Source organism: Enhydra lutris, unplaced genomic scaffold (genome assembly GCF_002288905.1).
Source record: "Enhydra lutris kenyoni isolate GAN:26980312 unplaced genomic scaffold, ASM228890v2 scaffoldscaffold54, whole genome shotgun sequence".
Classification (NCBI taxonomy): domain Eukaryota; kingdom Metazoa; phylum Chordata; class Mammalia; order Carnivora; family Mustelidae; genus Enhydra; species Enhydra lutris.
Genome location: NW_019154138.1, coordinates 8078205 through 8097872, shown reverse-complemented (window position 1 = coordinate 8097872; position 19668 = coordinate 8078205). Strand labels below are relative to the sequence as shown.

The window sequence follows — 19668 nt, the reverse complement described above, 5'->3', positions numbered from 1 at the left end:
TGATTGTGACTGTGTTATCACACACGTCCCACCAGCTGAAAGTCAGCTGCCTTAAGGATACTATTACAACTTTGGCTAAAATTTGAGTTTTTCATTACAGTAATATCACGCCTGACATTTCATAAAGCTTAAATGCAAACAAGAATGATGAATCTCAGTCATAAATATGCAAACATGTTTAAACCACGATATTAAAAAGGTAATATTACCTTTGAGACAAAATGGCAAAACCAGAATTTTTTAATTGCCAAGAATTTTATGTAGCAAGTTTGTTTATTCAAGTAACATAATAAAATAGGAATATTACATTGGCAGAAGTGGACTTCAAGAGCATAAGATATTATTTTAAGACAGTAAAACAAAGGGATTGTTTTCAAGACCTTCATAGAAAACTTTTGGTTTACAATGCTACTTTTTCATAAGTCATAGGAGTAATGTGTGGCTTTTCTATGATAAAAAGCAATCAGGGTACCTGAGTAGTACATCCTTCTCACTGCATATGCAGACACTACTATTAAAGAGGTATTTTTCTAATTACTTAAGCAACTGTTTTCAGCTCATTAAATATTCTGTCTACACAGCTTTAAGACACCAAAAAAGCAAACAACCCTATACACGGAAGGATAACACATTTAACATCCAAATTCATTCATTAAATTAGAACACTCATAGCTTAATGTGTAAAACTAGTTTGAAATGATGACTCACCTCTTGTGACGAATCCCACCCCCCCCTTCACAAATGGCTTTAAAAAATGAGTTTGGGGGTAAATCGGCAATATATTCAGAAACACCACCAATACAAGGAGACCGAATTCAAAGACAGAATTCGGAAATGAACCAACTATTCTTTTTTGTACATCGCATTATATAAATTGATACTCTGTTCAAAATTTCAAATGCGGGCGACATTAACAATAGGTATGATGCGTGACATCCAATAAAAATGGCACTTGGGGGAGATCACTGTGTCACCTGAGGGAAAGATGTCACTGCCTAGCTTCTTTCCAGGGGGTTAAGCTGTTGCCTCACCTTCTTCGGGAAGCCCTACATTCTGAACTACCCCAACTCAAACTAGGCTCCGTGGCAAGTGATTCATGTTCTCACCAGGCAGGTAGTCATGGTTACCTGCAATAAGGCAATTCCCACTTAGCCTTTGGCCATAGCCTTGCTCTTTAATACAAAGATCTAAACTGTAGAACGATATGATTTCCTTAGCAGGTGGGTAAGGAAATCTGCAATTAAGAGGATATGAGATCTAAGAAGTCTCATCGAATTAACGGGAGCTCTCCCTTCCAATCCATCATATTCAGTGATCCAAGAAACTGAACTAGAAATGAAAGAATGCATCTGGGAAGTTAGAGGCATAAGATCCCGCAGCGTTCCTATTTCTGGAATGAGAAGGGATTCGAATAACACTACCACTTCATGTCCTTAGAGGAAAGTAGATTAAAGAGTGTTCGCACTTTTTAAAACTCTCTGCAGCATTGATTAATGTTCATCAGTAAATAAATGAGATCATTTCATTCATTTGCATTTGCAAATTAAAGTGGAAAATCCATAAAAACATCTTTGTCACCAGGAAACCCCTCGGTACAACACAATATAACATAAAAGATAGGGAATATTACTTAATAATACACATACATGGATAAAAGCAATTTAATAAGAAAAGCTACCATTTTTTTTTTAAAAAGCTCTTCGTTTTAAACATCATTACTCAGAAATCACTTTGAAAACACTATCAACAAATGCCTTCGCAATTTCAAGGAAAATCCTTCCCTTATTGTAAATATTTGCTTTCAGTCATCTTTTTTGTCTGAGGGGCTCTCGTCATGATTTTCAGGGCTGACTTTATTGCTGGCGAACAAGGGAGTTGGCGGGACTTCCTTCGGTAATGAGAACACGTGGCACGTCTGGAGGTCTAGGTAGGTTGTAAATATTTTAGCGTATTCTGGATGCTTTAGGGCAAAACTTTTAAATTCCTCTGAAAGGGAGGGAAAAACAAACAAAATCCAATAAACAGAGGCGAATCTTCTTTTGGCATGAGACAGATTCATATATGACCTTAATAATACAATTATCACCAAATCTTCTCACTCTACTCTTAGAAACTGTGCAGCCACTTTGCAAGATGATTTTTCCATTATCTAGAAAAGCTGAGGACTCACATACTCCATGACCCGTTCATTCTATTCCAAAGTGTATAACCTAGAGAAATGTGTGCCCGCCGTGATTGGGGGACATGCCCAAGAAAGTTCACAGCCACAGTTACTTATGACAGGTGAGAAATGGAAACCACTCAGGTGTTTGTCAGCAGAAATGGAGACTTGTAGCATTTTCATGGGACAGAAGGGCTTTACAGCAATGAAGAGGAAGGAACAGCTGTGTTGTAACACTATGGATACACCTTAAAGCCATAATGTTGAGCGAAAACAGCCAAATACCAAACAACATATACTATGGGAGCCCCTTCTATGAAGTTCAAAAACTCAGGCAAAACGAACACATAATACTTAAAGACTTTGCGGTGATGTGCTGAAAAGTAAAGCAAGGGAGAGTATTCTTTTTAAAGTCAGGTCAGCCATGCCCCCCTGTAGGAGAGAGGAAGGGGCTGTCGCTGGGAAAGGGAGCACGGGGGTTTCTAGAGTTCTTGAAAAGCTCTATTTCTTGACCTGAGCAGTAGTAACACAACAGCTTGCTTTATGAAACCCTGTTACCCTCTGTGTTTATGTTTCATTTCGTTTTCTGAATGGCTACCATTTTTTTATAATACAAAATGTTTAAAAATGCTATTGCCTGTGACTTTTTCTTACTGGTTTTTAAAACTATTTTCACCCTTCATTCTGGTATACAAATACACAGTCTTGAAAAGCTGAGCCCTGACTTCTGAGCAATAAAGGCAAGTAGAACATACAATATATAATGATCATAACACAAGACCTCGGAGTGGTGGGCCCCTTTCTGTCTTGGGTGTTTTAAGTTTAGGAACTACAGTAGAGCTATAGAAGGCTAATTAAGTTAACCAGCAGAGTTTGAATATCGAGCCTCCAATACCCTGGAGTTTCTGAAACGTGCTGCTCCCCTCCACTCTGAAATCCCTCTCTCCTCTTCTGTTTGGATGGAAAAAACTTTACTGAGCTTATACAGCAAAAGGAGCCTAGACTTTGAATCTGCAACCTATTTGGCTCTCTAATAAAAGGATTTTTAACCCCATGATCTATTTCTATTTATTTTTTTTAAATCCTCTGATAACCCAGAGTCTACTTCACAGCACGTTAGACTAACAACTCTTCAAGACAGAAGTAGGTCTCAGTAATAAGGAAGCCATTGGACTGAGTCCGAATCATTCTTTGCAACTGCAACGTAATTTTGCATTCATAGACCATTTTATGTTTCCAAATCAGGCAAGCTACGAACATGGTCTTTAGATATTTTTTTCTTAACATCCAAAATAAAGGTTCATCTGCATGAGTCTGTCTCAGTGATTGAGGCACAGAGGACTTTTGTGGAAATGACACATGAGAGTTGATCTGCTGAAACCAAAGTCTGTCTTTCAAGACTTGGGATCTGTTCAAAAGATCAAGGTCTCTGTCTTTTTTGGGATGTCAGTGGCATTAAGAAGTAATTCATTTCCAAAAAAAAGGTAACTCGTTTCTAGAAGAAGTGCTGTGAATTGGCTAATCTGTGGAACTGTGGGAATCAATTAATTTATCTAAATGGAAAATTGAGAAGGAAAACAGTTTAGATGGTCATATTCCGACACATTTCAATAGTTATTCTTTCATAAAATCTTACTTAAATACCTTTAAGCATTGCCGCCAGAAAGGAAACTGGCATAATATCGGGGAGAGGGAGATACCGTGTATATTCTAAAACTAAAAGACTGAATTCCAGAAAACAAAGCAGATTTCCCTAAAAGTTTGTTATAATCAACAGGTAAAGTTATGACTACCTAATAAATCATTTGTGGTGTAACTTCCACTGAAATAGTCATTTCAAATAAGTGTTCCATATTTGGCAGCTCAGATCAATAAAGAGTCTTACTTATGAAAGGAAAATGGACAGAGAATTAGTACACATGGGGTTTATGACTCTTGCATTTTATCTCAGTGTGTACTTCCCATTTTCCCTCCCCTCCCCTCCTTCCCTTTCCATCCTTCCTTTCCCTTTCTTTCCTTCCTTCCTTCCTTCCATGAACTCAATAGAGTAAGTGCTCTAGGCATTTAATTACCTCAAACAGAATAAAGGGCATGCAGAATGATAGTAAAAAAACAACAACAACAGAGTGTAAAAGAAGTATATGATCTAATTCTCCCATTCCATGAAAGTTAACAGCTAAAACTCTCTGAACACCATGAGGAAAGAGGCATTCCAGAGGAATCCCCTGACAGCCTATGGGAGGGGGTGAGGGCAAAGGCTGGGGGAAGAGAAGCCAACCTGACATGAATGACCACATCAAAGCTAAGACAGGGAAACAAGTCAGCTAGGCGTCTCCACTCAGGTGTGGTTTTCTCAACGACTGTACCAGGAAATACATGGAAACAGACGTGTGGACCAAGCCATCTGGAGAAAGCTTGATCTCTGACGCATGGACCTGCCATTTGGCCATGGGGTCTTCTTCCGCCATGATGGTCCTGACCTCACAGGGGTGCCATCCAAGGGGCAGGAGAAAACGAGCCTACATGAAGGCTTACTAAAGCTGCTAACGACAAACGTGGTGACAGACGGGTTTGCCGCTGTAGTTACCGTTGGTGCCCCAGTCTGTCCCCCTCTAGTGGAGTTACAACCACTCTAGTTAACTTGCTCAGTTTTGCTTGACCACAGTGAGAGCAGAAAGGAAAAGACCCTTCCAGGAGGGGCAGCTGATGAGAGGGAAGGTGGGAAGGGCAGCGGCTCTAAAACCAGACTCTTGGTTTTTGGATCCTGGCTCTGACATTCTCTAGCTGATGAAAAGTCAAATTCCATAAATTCAATAAAATAATATTAAATGTGCTGATTAAGTAAACTTGCTGTAAAGATTTATTTTAAAATGTTTAGAAGAGTACTCAGCGTGTAAGTTCTCAGCAATTAGCTTCTCTTACCCCACTACTGCTACTGTTGCTGTCGTCATCATCATTCCTGCTATTTCTGTGGTTGATTCAATTAAGGAAGGTAAACCACACTCCTGTGTGAGGGTTCATCCATAGTCTGGTTCCCCTCCTAGTGAACTAATGCAGAAACCAGACTGCCTACTCACCGTAGGACACAGAATCCCCCTGGGCTATCTCCTTGAAGAGACCAGAAACATCCAGGTCGGGCACCCCAAGAGCAGCCTGCAAAATGGTAGTAAACTCTTCCTCTGTTATGTAGCCGTCCTCATCAACATCAAAGAGCTGAAGGAAAGAGAAAATAACACATAAGGGTGAGCAGAGCAATATGGTACGGAATCATCTCGGAAAATAAAGTCTAGTAATTCGAGATCTGTTGTGCCAGGGGTGAGGGAGAAGTATCTAAAGGAAGAGGGGTCTTTGCTGCCCTCAAGACACCTGGCTTGGTCATGGGAAGAGACAGAAGGAAAGCACGGGGTACAACAACAGTGAGACCCAAGGGCATGGGAGTCCTGGGGAGAACAAGATGAATCCCATGAGAGAAGTCAGGGAAAGCTTTACCCATTTGACAGGTTGAGTTGGGTCTTAGAACACCAAGAGATACTCCTGGAACCGACGGGGGCTGGCAGTGACTGCTGGGGGCTCAGACCGGGGGGCGGATGGACAAGCAGGAATCAGGCCATGATGGCGGCAGGATGCCTCACCTCACCCTGTGGGATTATGACGGTGTGGCATTGAGAGTGTGGAGGATGGATTAGAGTCAGAAGTTTGGAAAGTCTAGAGGCGGGGAAAGCAATGAAGAGTGTGGGGGTGGAGAAGCAGGAAGGATGGGAAGGGGCAGAATTTACGAGGATGCAAAGGTGGGGCTTGGCTAGCAGTCGGGGCCCTGTGGGGACGGCAAGAAGGAGTGAGAGTGGCCTGCGGTACTCTGGCTTGGGCCCCTGGGGGAAAGTGGGGTGGGCTCCCCAGAGCGGGAGATCAAAAGCTGGACCTGGAGAGGTTAGACTTGAGTCAGAGGTACCCGGGGGTAGTATGAGAGGGAGCACCTCAGCCGAGGAGAGCAGTTGAGGCTCGAGCCATGACTTCCGGTAAGTACTGCCAACTCTGGGGGGACTGGAGCTTATCTGCAGAGAATGCACAAAGTGACAGGAAGCGCGGGAGCAGCAAGGGTTCAAGTGTGTGTAGGGAAGAGGAGCTGGCAAAAAAAAAAAAAAAAAAAAAAAGATTCAGAAGAAGTCCTCAGAGAGAACCGGAAAGGAGGATCGTGCCACTGGGACTCAGGAGGGCTTTCTGGAAAGAGGGAGACGCTCTGAGGGCGGTGGAGGCCCACTGAGCAAAATACCACAGTGAGGCCGGGCGAGAAGCAAAGAGAGTTGCCGGGATGGCAGTTAGGAGGTCCGGGTGCCTTGGGAAGCGCAGCTTCAGGGAACGGGAGGCCAGGTGGTCATGGGAGGCCGGGAACGGAGAGAGGTGAGCGGTGGAGACAACCAGCATGGGCTCCTGCAATAACAGGAAGGAGGGAAGGGGGGCATTGGCCAAGCACAAAAGGAGGCTGTCTTTAGGAAGGGAGAGTCTGAACATGTTTATAGGCCGAAAGGAAAAGGCAGTAGGTGGGACAGATTCAAAGTCAAGCAGCAAAGCTGTGATCGTTGTTAGATCATTACTATCCCATATTCAAAATCTTCTCCTGGGCATTCATGGTTTTAAATTATGCCAGCTCTGATTCCCAGCAGGCCCCGAAGTGTTCAAGTCACTGTCCTTGTATTACCCGATGACACCCTCACCACAGTCTTATGCTGGGCAGGCGCCGTCATTAGCCCTGGCTTCCCAACAAGAAAGCTGAAGCCCGAGACAGTTGGGTCCCTTTCCCAAGGTCACCAACTGGTCGGTTGTGGAGCTGGCATCCAAAACTAGGCAGGCAACATCTAGAGCGCTGGCCATTAAGGCCTCTGCTTCTGACCAAACACACGACCAGAGGCATTAGATAAGGTGTGATCATCACAAAAAGAACCACAAGCACAAACTGACTAGTGTTTTAACTGTCCACCAGGGCGGGAGAAAACACTAGCACTTGACGTTGTTGATTTGCTGCCCCAGCTGAGAAAGCAGGGGCTTGCTCATTTTCTGTCCCCCAGCCCCCATGTGAGGGACAAGACAGCTGCAGAGTGAAAAGTGGCTTAGCATTTGTTTGCACGAAGTGCAGCCCAGGGCTCTCTATGGGCTTGGACTTCCAGCAGTAACTGCCAGGAGATCCCCCCGCTCCCCGCGCCAGCCCAGCCCATTCCTCACGGGCGCTAAGCTTTCCTGAGAGGCCTTCCATTCTGACACGATCCTCTGCACTCCATCTGTCACGTCTGGTGCTCTGGTGGCTCTCCTTTCTGTGGAAAGTCCCTTCGCGTGTCCACACTAGGTGCTTTTCCTCTCTCTCCCTCTGGCCTCGTCATGACTGCCCCAGGCTGGGCCCCTCAGAGAAATGCCCACTTTCCCTCTGTTACGCATCACTCCCGATAGTCTCTCGGCTACAGGGTTCCCAGATCTAAGGTAAATCCCACGCTCTGGGCCCTGGTAGGAAGCTCAAGAACCCAGTTTCCTTTGGGTAATGAGATCTGTCTGTTGCTTGGAATACGGCGGGACCCTCAGCCCAGACATCCTGTCTTTCCAGCAAGCACGTGGCTGTAGGCCCTCTGGACCCTCCCTGGAGTGTGACTGAGGGCAGAGGCAGAGGTGCTCACACTCACACACGGGGCCTGCGGACTTGCTGCCCCCGAGCTGACCCTGGAGCCCCCTCCCCGGCCTTAGGACAGATGTCTCGGCCATAGCGCATGCCTGTTGCTCACGGCTGAAGAACTCTAGCTAATCCTCTAGCTCTGCAGGTCTCTGTGACGACAAAATGGGCTCAGAGAAGGGGAGTTCATTGTGAAGGCCTTCCCAGATTAAAGGAAGTGACAGGGTCCTGTGCATAGAAAAGGACAACACTCCATTGAAAAATACAAGCGTGCCAAAATATTTTCAAAAACATCCAACACCCCTGAAAGAGAACGTGGCAAAAAAAAAAAAAAAAAAAAAAAAAAGGCAACGTAAAGCATGATCCTTGTCTTACTGGAAAAAGAACTAATTATAGTTTTAAGTCCTCCTTGCTTCCCTCCTCCACACCAGACCAAGGTCTAGGCTAGAGAAAAATCTCACGACGTCTTTAAAAACAATAATTACTGGGCTCGAGGGCCAAATTTTCTATCAGATCTTTCATCGGTAAACCCAAACTGACCGTTTGCTCAGCTCAACTTATAATTACGAATACAATCCCAAAACACAGACAGAAATATCTGGATTGGAATAAGTTAGCTATGTGTATAATTTTAGGTTTTATGATGAATAAGTCTGTAAAAGCCAAACGTTTTAAACTTGGAAAAAGTTCTGGCCCTTGCCTTATGACCATCTGCTAAGCATCAACCACTTAGTTCTTCACGGGCCTCGCAGTTAACTCAGTTTAAACCAATCTGAAATAAAAAGAAAGCCTGGGGACTCCTCTGTCAATGGTAGAATGCGGGAACATTCCTGAGGCTGGCCCCAGTGGCCTCTAAAACGTGACAAAGGACTCTTGGAGAAAGAGTGTCTTTCTAGATGATAGAGGGGAAAGAAAACCTGTCAGAATCACAGTGGGATATTCTTCTCAGAAACCAGGAAGAGAGGAGAGTAGGAAACAGGAAGAGGGAAGGTCCTCGGGTGTCATGGCGGACGGAAGCGGAGAGACAGCCAAGTCAGGATGGGTCAGTATCTACAGCTCGGTACAGAGACAAGCAGGGAAATCAAGTCTTGTTTCACTTGAGATCAAACTACACAACCTTAGGAACATCCTCCCTAAATATTAATTAGACACCTAATTAATTCTAATTAGTTCTAAGACTAATTAGAAGCCCCGTTTATCACAGAAAAATGAAAAACACATTTTGGGAGTGTCTCTTCCCCCTATCTCTTGGGCGTGGGCAGGATAAAGGGAGTCTGAGTCCTCAAAGTTCAGCCCTCCACCCAGTCCTGCTGCGGACGGGGTCTTATTCATCGGCCACCCCCTTCCCTGATGCCGCTGTGGAAATACACGTGATACTATGGGAAAACACACAGGGTGGGGACCTGGGATGTGTATCAGGAAGCTCATCGGATACCATCACCACACCATCAACTCCACCTGGAAAAGAGCACTTAAAATATCTCTGGCACACAGAGTGAGAAAATCAGGATAGATGGGAACCTTCCAGATGGTGAGTTAGGCTGGCTGGTGACAGGTGGTATTTATTTATAAACTGTACTTTGGGGCTTCAAAATGGAGAGGCTGGACAGAAATCATTTTTAAAGCTAATTTGTGAAATCACCTGCTCTCCAGTCTCGATGCCTTCCCTTGTGCTTAACTCGATGCCGTGTTTTCTTTATTCTCGGGAGCAACGGTCGTCATCACGTTACCCCTGTGTACACGGCACAGCAGATCTATAAACTCGACGATCAGATTTCACTGATTTTCAAATAACACGCTTCGCGTCAACGCTTGTTCACGAGGCAGACCGAGAGGCTTTCAGGGGGGCTGACAATACCTTAAATGCCACCTGAATGATGTCCTCCGTGTTGGCAGGGTGGCACAAGACAGCCAGGCCGATCACGTACTCGCGGAAGTCGATACTGCCGTCGTGGTTCTGTGGAAGGAGGGGAGAAATCAATTAGCGGGCCCACTAGTTGAATTACTACTAATCACAGCCCCAAAGGTGAAACCCAGGCATGTCACACAGCTCAATGTCATCATGCACTGAGCCTGCTTGGAAAAAAACTCTGCACTGAGAGCAAACAGCAAGCCAGGGGTCCACCTGTTCCCAATTCAGAAGGAAGAAAGATATATTTCTGCTTAGTAATGAGCAGAAGCATTTAGACGCAAGAGACCCTGAACTTATCTATACACCGCAGGAGGTATTTCATGTTGGCAACGAAGAAGTCAATGATGATTCTAAGTCAGGCTGACCCAAAGCAGGGTTTCCTATGCATGAACCACTCACCTAGACAGGAACCCTGAGGACGAAGAGGGGAGAAGGAAAGAGAACTGCACACAAGCTCTATGATGATAATCCCAGGTGTCAGAAGCCTTTTGGCCGCCAAATCTTCAAGTGATGAATTCCCAGATAAAGTGTGAACTAGGAACAACAAGGCTAGCGCAGTACTTGACAGATGAACAAATGATGTTTGGCGTCAATAAGAGCGTAATCTTTAACTGTGACTAAGGATCGGCATCTCCACCATCAGGAGTTCCTTCAGGGCAAGGACTGGTTTCTTTGTGTGGCAGTGTGTTTCCACTGCTTAGCACACTCAGGCGCTGAAAACAAAGACTACCTTTTTCTCCTTGACCCTTACCTATGACGTTGGGTTCACTTTAAAACTAAGGCAAGTGTTCTTCGCGGAGGTTTCACAGATGAGCCTGGGGAAAGGGGAGGCCATGAAGCCCCTGACAAGGTGTGTAGTTTTGGTGTGTACATGTTTTTAGGGAAGAAAAATTGAAGCTCTGGCCTGCTCCTCAAAGCAACCAAGACTCAAAAGATTAAGAGTCGCTTTTATATTATTCCTTTATCTTACTGCAGGGTGGGAACTAAAAGGAGGAACAATTTAACTTCCCTTTCCTACCTGAGACCTTAGAAACAAAGATATTTTAAAGATTTCCCTTAAGGAACAGGGTTTATTGAAACAACAACTCAGGTCAACTGACTTCCATTTTTGTCTGGTTATCTACAAAGGAGCTGTTTTCTTCCTTTTCTCCTCCCCCCCACTTTTTTTTTTTAAGTTTTATTTATTTATTTGACAGAGAGAGAGAAACCACAAGTAGGCAGAGAGGCAGGCAGAGAGAGAGGGGGAGGCAGGCTTCTTGCTGAGCAGAGAGCCCGATGCAGGGCTCGATCCCAGGACCCTGGGATCATGACCCAAGCTGAAGGCAGAGGCCTTAATCCACTGAGCCACCCAGGTGCCCCCTCTTTCCCCTTAAAAAAATATTTATTTATATGAGAGAGAGAGAGAGAGACAGCACACAAATGGGGGACAGAGGGAGAGGGAGAGATCTCAAGCAGGCTCCCCACTAAGCACGGAGCCCAATGCAGGGATCGATCTCACAACCCTGAGATCATGACTTGAGCCGAAATCAAGAGTCATATGCTTAACCCACTGAACCACCCACGCGCCTCTCTTCCTTTTCTTGAACCACTTTTTTTTGGAGGGGGGGAGGAAGATGATTTAAAAAAAAAAAAGTATCATTCACATCCAATGAAAAGCACCCATCTGCAGGGTACAGTTAATGTGTTTCGACAAATGTATTCACAGGGTGATCACCAGCACAGTCAATAGCTACATTTTCATGACCCCAGAAATTTTAGAGGCAGTGGAGTTTTAAGAGACATCGTTTCCTTCTTGGGCCACCGTCATTCATTTCCTTACACACCATCGAGGGCTGAGATGCCCCAGCAGCTCACTGAACCACAGACCTACTGCTCACGATAGATGCACTAGTTCCTCAATTGGCTTCCTCTATGAGGCAACACAGAAGTCTTGAATGGAAGGTCTGAAGAAGGAGTAGAAGAATGGTCAATGGACAATGAGGACGCAATCATAATTGTATGATTGTAAATACTTTTCTGAATTTATGTTGTCTATGGTGAGGCGTTCAATTTTCATCTATACCACTGACACAGAGGTCAAGCACCATGACTCATTTTGCAGATGGAGAAAGAGAAGTGTAAATAACCCTTCATAGCACCACTATTCACAAAACAAGGTAATATTCTGGACCTCTAATACTCATTAGCAGTCTTATCTCTGAATGGTTTTGACTGACAAAAAGCAGACCCTTGACAATCCCACGGGAAATTATAGGTAAGTTTTCATCTTAGTAATGGAAAGGGGAAAAAAGCAGCATGGAAATTATTCTCAGGTATTTTATTATCGGATCAATACAATAATACATTGTTAAGTTCCCCGATTCAGAATAATAAAACTTTGAACTGGAAGGAATCTTAGAAATAATCCATTCAACTAATTCATTCTAACTAATAAAAAAAAAAAACAAACCAGAGCCCTATGGTCCATCAATTGCACTGCTAGGTATTAATCCAAAGGATACAAACATAGTGATCTGAAGGGGCACCTGCGCCCCAATGTTTATAGCAGTGATGTCCACAAACTATGGGAAAAGCCCAGATGTCCATCAACAGATTAATGGGTAAAGAAGATGTTGTGTGTGTGTATACACTTATATACGTACCACACAATGCAATATTACTGGATATATACACACATACACATACACAATGGAATATTACTCAGCCATCCAAAAAACGAAATCTTACCATTTGCAATGATGTGGATGGAACTAGAGGGTACTATGCTAAATGAAATATGTCAGCCAGAGAAAGACAAATACTGTGTGATTTTACTCGTATGTGGACTTTAAGAAACAAAACAGATGAACATACAGGAAGGGAAGGAAAAATAAAGTAAGATGAAATGAGAGAGGGGGACAAACCATAAAAGACTCAACTATAGGCAATAAACTGAGGGTTGATGGGGGTTGGGTGGGAGGGTGAGGGGGTAACTGGGTAACTGGGTGATTGAGCATTAAGGAGGGCACGTGATAGAATGAGCACTGGGTCTTATATGTTACTGATGACTAAACTTTCCCTCTGAAACTAATAGTACACTATATGTTAATTAATTGACTTTAAATAAAAAGAATGAGTCATAAGCTTTAATTGAGGTCACGAAATTTGCTATTACCATGAACTCCAATGAAAATTTAGATAATTGGACTCTAAATCATTCAAATCAAAGCAAGTAGCTTAATAAAATCCATTCAAAAACAGATAATTTAAAAGTAGACAACAAAACACACTCTTCTAATTTTTTTATTTCAAATCAGTTCCATGATAAAAATTATCCTTCAGATCTGTGGTTCTTTTCTTTAAAAACCTACTAAACTTTTCAGGAAGAGTCATAAACTTAAAAAAAAAATCTAGACTTGAAAATACTGTAGGGCCACATTTCAAAGGAGGAGCCCAGCTTTCTGGAAGGAGACTCTAATCCCTCCATTATCTGTCCTAATCTGGAAGCCAGGACGGCCCTGAGTAGCAACTACGGATTTGTTTTGGGTCACTGCGAAGAGAAAGGATGACTGAGCCTGGCTGGAACTCTAGATGGTGGGGCCCACCCCTTCCCTGGTGGTCAGCAGATCAGAAAAGCACGGAAGTGAAAGTTGGGGGTCACTGTGATCTCCCAGTGCTCCCGCACCATGCTATCCCCATAACCACACGACGCTGGCTTCTCAGACCAGTGGGAAGGCAGACCACGTGTTCAGACATGGTCCATTTAAAAGTCCAGAAGGAACAAATGGTGGTGTTCCTGTGTTTGATTCTCAGGTAGCCATTCCTTGAGGCCTTTCCTATTTGGATTTAGTCAACATTTTCATTCTTACTGAACTGGATATATTTTACAACCTTCCAAGTCCAGCAACATGTAAGGATGCAGTTCTGAATATACTGAGAGATGGTAAACTCCCAAGGAATAGGTCTATATTGTCTTTGGTGTGTTATAATTGATATCATCCCTGCAAAGGAGAGAAAATCAATGCCATCAAAACAATTCAGGGATGTTCACCTAAAAACAGAAGCTACTATGCAGCAGCCAACAGAAAAAGACTTTGAGTCTTTGAAGATGACTACAAATCCAAAAGAGTACTATTATCAAAATCCAGTAAATTCTCAGTTTTCCAGAGGAGTCTGGGAAGAGGTATTCTGTTTACTCAAATACGCTTATTAAGAGCGTATTTCCACCCACATACATAATTGCATTACCAATTTTCTCAGAATTAAATTGCTTTAATCCACTTAGCATTAAACACAGACACTTTTAAGAAGTAATTCTGAAAGCACCTCAAGATCAAGAGACGTGTTAAATATCAGGGCCCTGCAGGTGTATCTGTGAATATTTTTTCAAGGCCCCAGCATGGGTTAGCTGTGCAATATTACTGATGAAATCTCTGGCTTAAAAAAAAAAAACAGTTCTTAAAAACACATGCACCACTACTCAAGACATTTAAAATGTGACCTTTAAGATGATGTATACATTTAGAATATTCTTGGAGGTCTGCTTTTCTTAGGTACACAGCATGCATGCGTCAAGTACAGACCTACGTTCTTTTTCCTGCTGTTACAGGTTACAGAGTCCTGTGGATCACATTAAGATAAAGGTGTTTTTCGAAATCATATGGGGTATTTTGAAATTTAAAAGGTGGAGACTGTGCAACTTCACATGCTTTTTTTTTTAAAGATTTTATTTATTTGGCAGAGATCACAAGTAGGCAGACAGGCAGGCAGAGAGAGAGAGGAGGAGGAAGCAGGCTCCCTGCTGAGCAGAGAGCCTGATGTGGGGCTTGATCCCAGGACTCTGGGATCATGACCTGAGCCGAAGGCAGAGGCTTTAACCCACTGAGCCACCCAGGCACCCCTTCACATGCTTTTTAAAATCGCTGAGTATTATTTTCAACTTACTACATCGATGGTATTGCTTCATGTTAGAAATTGAAAGATCATGGGATGGAATGATATGAATCAAAGACCCTTGTCTCAGCCTATAAGGAGGCTTCCATGTAGAAATGGCAAAATAAAAAAAAAAAAATCATCAGGTAAATACTCTTCCCCCTTAAATTGAAAATGTGCCCTGAAAATGTCAACTACTGGATAAAAACTAAGAAGTTCAATCACTCATCAGGCTCTCGGTTCTACGCAATGCCAAAATTTTGAGTACTTGACAAAGTCCGGAGTTTAGACTGGATTTTCTAGCATTTTCTCTAATGTCTGGGGTGATCCGTACAAACGTTATACAAATCCAGAAGAGAACAGAAGGGACATGGAGGTGACTTCAGGATGTTTTGCCCTGGGCGGGCAAGAAGGGAATCGTAAGAGCAGATAATCCCTTGACCCGAGGAGCAAGAAAAATACTTACCACCACCCCCAGCACGACGCAACCACCTTAACTTTCATAAAATATTTAGAAATAACTGAGGACCACCAGGGTAAGGCTCGGTTGCCCTTTCTGTAGCCATCATGTGGAAAGGTTAAATAATAAACCTAATATTCTGAGGCCTTAAAAGGCACCTTGGCAGCTCTCCCCTTTCTTGGCTAGATGCCTACGCTCACGCCTGACATATGAATGGGCTGATTCTAACATGGGGATCCTGAAATTAACGTGTGTGGTTGTTGGCACAGCCTCCTTCTGATATGAGCATAGGTGGCTGGGCAGCCCACTGGAGCGAGCTTACACGTACAGGTCCCTCGCGGAAGGCGGATGTGGTCTCTGGACCTGACTCCGCGCAGAAGTATACGCACGTAGTGTTGTATAAATATCCCATGATAGTGACGATGGTGACGATGGTGAGTGCGGAGGCCGAAAGCCAACCTCTCCTAACTGGCCCTGGGGATTTCTCACCTGCCGCTGCGGACTGTTAACAGAAGAGTGACATCCGTTCCAGAGTTAAACTTTCCTTGAAATGGGTCAAAAGAGGAAGGAAGAATTGATCTTCAAACTCAGGAGGACCCTCTAAACCAGCCTTTGGAGAGAGAGGGAGGGCACTGAGAGCCAGAGAAGCCAGAGCGGTGGGAACCAATTCAATAGCAGGGCAGGGGTGGTGGTGGGGAGGGGAGGGTTACTGAGTCCTTGCATACACAGCCCCCGTGGTTCAGTCTACTTGCCTAGCTGGGCATTCTGGATTCTGCCCGCCCCATCATCACCGTCTGAATCAAAATGACAGAGCCAAACCAAGGGCCATACACAAGCAAGGGACAACTGCCCAGGCTGGTGACCTTGGCTGCTTACTGGAATCACCCAGGGAGCTTTAAAAATACTCGTCTCCAGGCCCCACCTCGAAAGAAAGTTCTTCAACGCATCCGGAGTGGGACTCAGCCGTCAGTATTCCTAAAGAGCTCTCCCTCTGAATCACAGTCCGGACTAAGAACCCCTGTGACACTCAGCAGTACTTAAACATCTTTATATATCTCTATATTCCTTTATATACCAAATAACTGATCACTCTATGCTCCCCCCCACACCTTTTTTTGCTCCTTCGCTTACGTTTCTTCTGTTCACAGTTTCGCAAAAGGAACAACAACAAAACATTCCTAGCTCTGAGGCAGGGCAAGACACGACAAGAGCCAGCCAACGTGTGTTGGGCAAGCCTGATTTTGTATGAAGCATGTGAAGAATGATTGAGACTGACATATTGGGCTACGGGTCCACCCTTCATTCCCCAATGCCCTGACCCTCTTTACAAATACATCAAAACAAAACAAATTTGCTGCATGCTTATTTTACTAGAGAAACAGGACTAAAGAATTCTGGAATTTCAGACAGTTGCTCCATATTTAAAAACTTATATATACTTCCCTTACGAGAAATTGCTTCTTTTCTCCTTTCTGAACCTGTTTCTATACAGTTAAATAGGCTTCCAGGAAAACACTTTTTCTTTCTCTTTTTTTCCCTCTCTTTTTTTCAAAATGGAAAGACCAGATGTGAAATTAAGAGAAAAACAGATTCTGAACTTCCCTCCTCCTCACCGTTTTTAAAGGGAAAAATAGATCTCTTGAGGGCTTTCTTGATTTACTCCAGGGTTTTCTTTTTTCAAGATTTCATTCTCAATGACAACAAGTTTCCTGCTCCTTGGAATTCACTCACCAAATAAGCAATGCCCTATTAAAATCTATTCCAAGGGGGCTCTGCCCCATGCCCCCCGACCCCATACATACATCCCTACACATCCAGTATCTCACAGAGCTGACATACAAACCACTCAGAACATTTCTCATTTAAAAAAAAGAAAATCTGTTTTAATTGATCACCAAAGGGCAGTCCCAGTTCAGAAGCATGCAGGGAGATATATGAGCTCGCAGGAAACGACAGCTCTGGGACAGGGTATCAGCCGCCGTGGGGACGGGAGAGCGAGGCTGTCAGGAGTCCCGTCCTCGGGGAGGGGCCGGCTTCAGGAATACATGGTCAGTTGCAGCCAGTCTTGGAGGGACACTTGAACCAGACCGTCTGCGTCCCTATCCAGGGATCTGAAGGCGCGGAACATGGCATCCAGACGGACCAGACAGCTGATGAAGTTGTTGAAATCCATGCTGCCATCCTCATCAGCATAGCGGCGGATGATCATTTGGTAAAGCTGCTCGTTTAGCTGGAAACCCGCTGCCCGCAGGGCCTCGCGCAGCTGGGAACTTCTCAGGAACCCAGAGCGGTCCCTGTCATACTGCCTATAAACACACTGCCACTTCTTGATGTTGTTCCAGAGGTACTTAAATTCTTCAAAGCCCAGCTTGCCGGTCGTGTCACTGTCCATCACGGACACGATGCTCCGGCAGGTGTCAAGGCTGAAGCCGTCGGTCTTCAGGTCCTTGTGCTTGGAAAGGACTTTGTTGAGAATAGTCATTAGGTCGGTGGCACCCACCTCCATGTCCGGTCCCGCCAGCTGGGCAAACTGCTGTCGAAACCGACGAACTTCCTCACTTTCATTAGCCTCCACGGTCGTGAAATGCTGCTGAGTGGGAGGCGGTTCTGGGGTGTACTGAGCTGCCGCGGCCTCGCTGATGAAATTCACGATTCCTCCAACTATCCCTCCGAAATTTCCTCCTCCTCCTCCTCCTCCTCCTCCTCCTCCTCCTCTTCTCTGACCGCCTCCTCTAAGAAGGCCTCCAAGAGCTTCTCCAAGACCTCGATCGGCCCCTTCCAATAAAGCCTTTGCAAGAAACATGCTTTTGGTTTGACAAGCAAGTGTGAAAGCTGCTGGTGTCTCGGAGGTGGTGTGGAGAGAGTTGAAATGGAGTTTCATTAGCTTCCAGGTGGAAGAACTGGCTTTTCTGTACCTGCTTCCAGGGGACCACGCCCCATAGTGCTGCCTCCCCTCCTACTGAAAGCCTGACTTCCATTAGGTCCTAGCACCTGCCTGTTTTTAGAGGGCCTCAAAATATTCGTGAGTCATTGTGCTTATGACGAATTATAAGAAATACTATTTTTAAATGTAATATATTAAAATACACATTCACACCTTTCTCTACATCACTGATTTCTCAGCACCTGAAAGATGATAGGTGTTTTCCTAACCGGGGAAGCTAAGTGACTCCAAGATATCAAGAATTTCTTTTCTAAGGAGTATTTATTGTTAGTGCAGAATGGGATTCTTGGGCATTGGAGGCTGTTTCTCCGATCCCTTTCTTTTAGTGAAGATTCCCCAAATCCAATGCTCTTAAGAAAAACCTGTAAGGGAAGGTTTTAAGATGCAGGGTCCCCTGGTCCCATCCTCACAGAGTCTGACTCTATAGTCTGCTGTGGCCCTAAGGATCTCCATTTCTGGATTTATTTTTGGAGTATAACAGACACATAGAAAACCCTACAAGTCACAACTGGAGAGCTCGGAGAAGTTCACACACCATACACACCTATGTGATAACGGCCAGATCAAAAGATAGAATATGGCCATGCCCTAGAACCACCTCCTGCTTTCTAGTTACTCTTCCCTCCCCAGGGTAACCATTATCTCAACATCGAACACCATCAACTGATTGCCGTGCCCTGAACAAACGGAACCAACCAGGAGAGACTTCTTTGCGTCTTGTTTTTAAAAATTTAAATGTTTTGAATTTAAATGTCTAGAAACAGGGGCGCCTGGGTGGCTCAGTGGGTTCAAGCCTCTGCCTTTGGCTCAGGTCATGATCCCAGGGTCCTGGGATCAAGCGCCACGTCTGGCTCTCTGCTGAGCAGGGATTCTGCTTCCCTTTCTCTCTCTCTGCCTGCCTCTCTGCCTACTTGTGATCTCTGTCAAATAAATAAATAAATAATTTTTAAAAATAAATAAATAAAAAAATAAAATGTCTAGAAACTGTGGTGAAGTACACGTAACATGTAATTTACCGTCTTAACTGTAAGAGGTCAGTTGAGTGGCATTAGGTACATTCATATCATTGTGCAACCGTCACCACTGTTCATCCCCAGAAACTTTTTCATCTTCCCAAACTGAAGCTCTGTCCCCATTAAACAGGAACTCCCCGTTCCCTCCTCCCGCTAGGCCCTGGCAGCCCCCGTCCTACTTTGACTCTATGAGTCTGACTGCTCTAGGGACCTCACATCAGTGGAACCACATAGGATTTGTCCCTTCATGATGGGCTTCTTTCACCTAACGTAATGTGTTCTGGGTCCATCCATGTTATAGCAAGTGTTGGGATTTATTTCCTTTTTCAGAGCTAAATAATATTCCACTGTATGTATAAGAAACATTTGGTTTATCCACTTGTCTATTGGTGGATGCTTGGGTTGATTCTACCAGAACTCTCAGATCATATAGAGTAATTTGGTTTTTTAAGTTTTTGAAGAACCACCATACTGTTTTCAATAGTAGATACACTATTTTATATTCCTACGAATAGTGCACAGGGGTTCCAATTTCTCTACAGCCCAGCCAACAGCCCTTCCTTCCTTCCTTCCTTCCTCTCACCCCTCCCTCCCTTCCTTCCTCCCTTCCTGAC

At 44.2% G+C, this 19668-nt stretch overlaps 2 protein-coding genes across 2 annotated transcripts in view; both read right to left on the bottom strand.

The window, feature by feature from the left end:
- Positions 1–252: 252 nt before the first annotated feature.
- Positions 253–19668, bottom strand: part of LOC111157357 (lysophosphatidylcholine acyltransferase 2) — a 79555-nt gene continuing 60139 nt past the window's right edge. The window contains exons 12-14 of the mRNA XM_022518700.1: positions 9673–9771; positions 5239–5374; positions 253–1986 (exon numbers count right to left, since the gene is read on the bottom strand). Of these exons, the coding sequence (XP_022374408.1) occupies positions 1802–1986; positions 5239–5374; positions 9673–9771 (420 nt within the window). The 3' untranslated portion in view covers positions 253–1801. The remainder of the gene's footprint in view (positions 1987–5238; positions 5375–9672; positions 9772–19668) is intronic.
- Positions 17133–17978, bottom strand: LOC111157358 (calpain small subunit 2). Its single transcript, XM_022518701.1, has one exon. It carries the CDS (start codon positions 17976–17978, stop codon positions 17133–17135), a length of 846 nt encoding a protein of 281 aa, XP_022374409.1.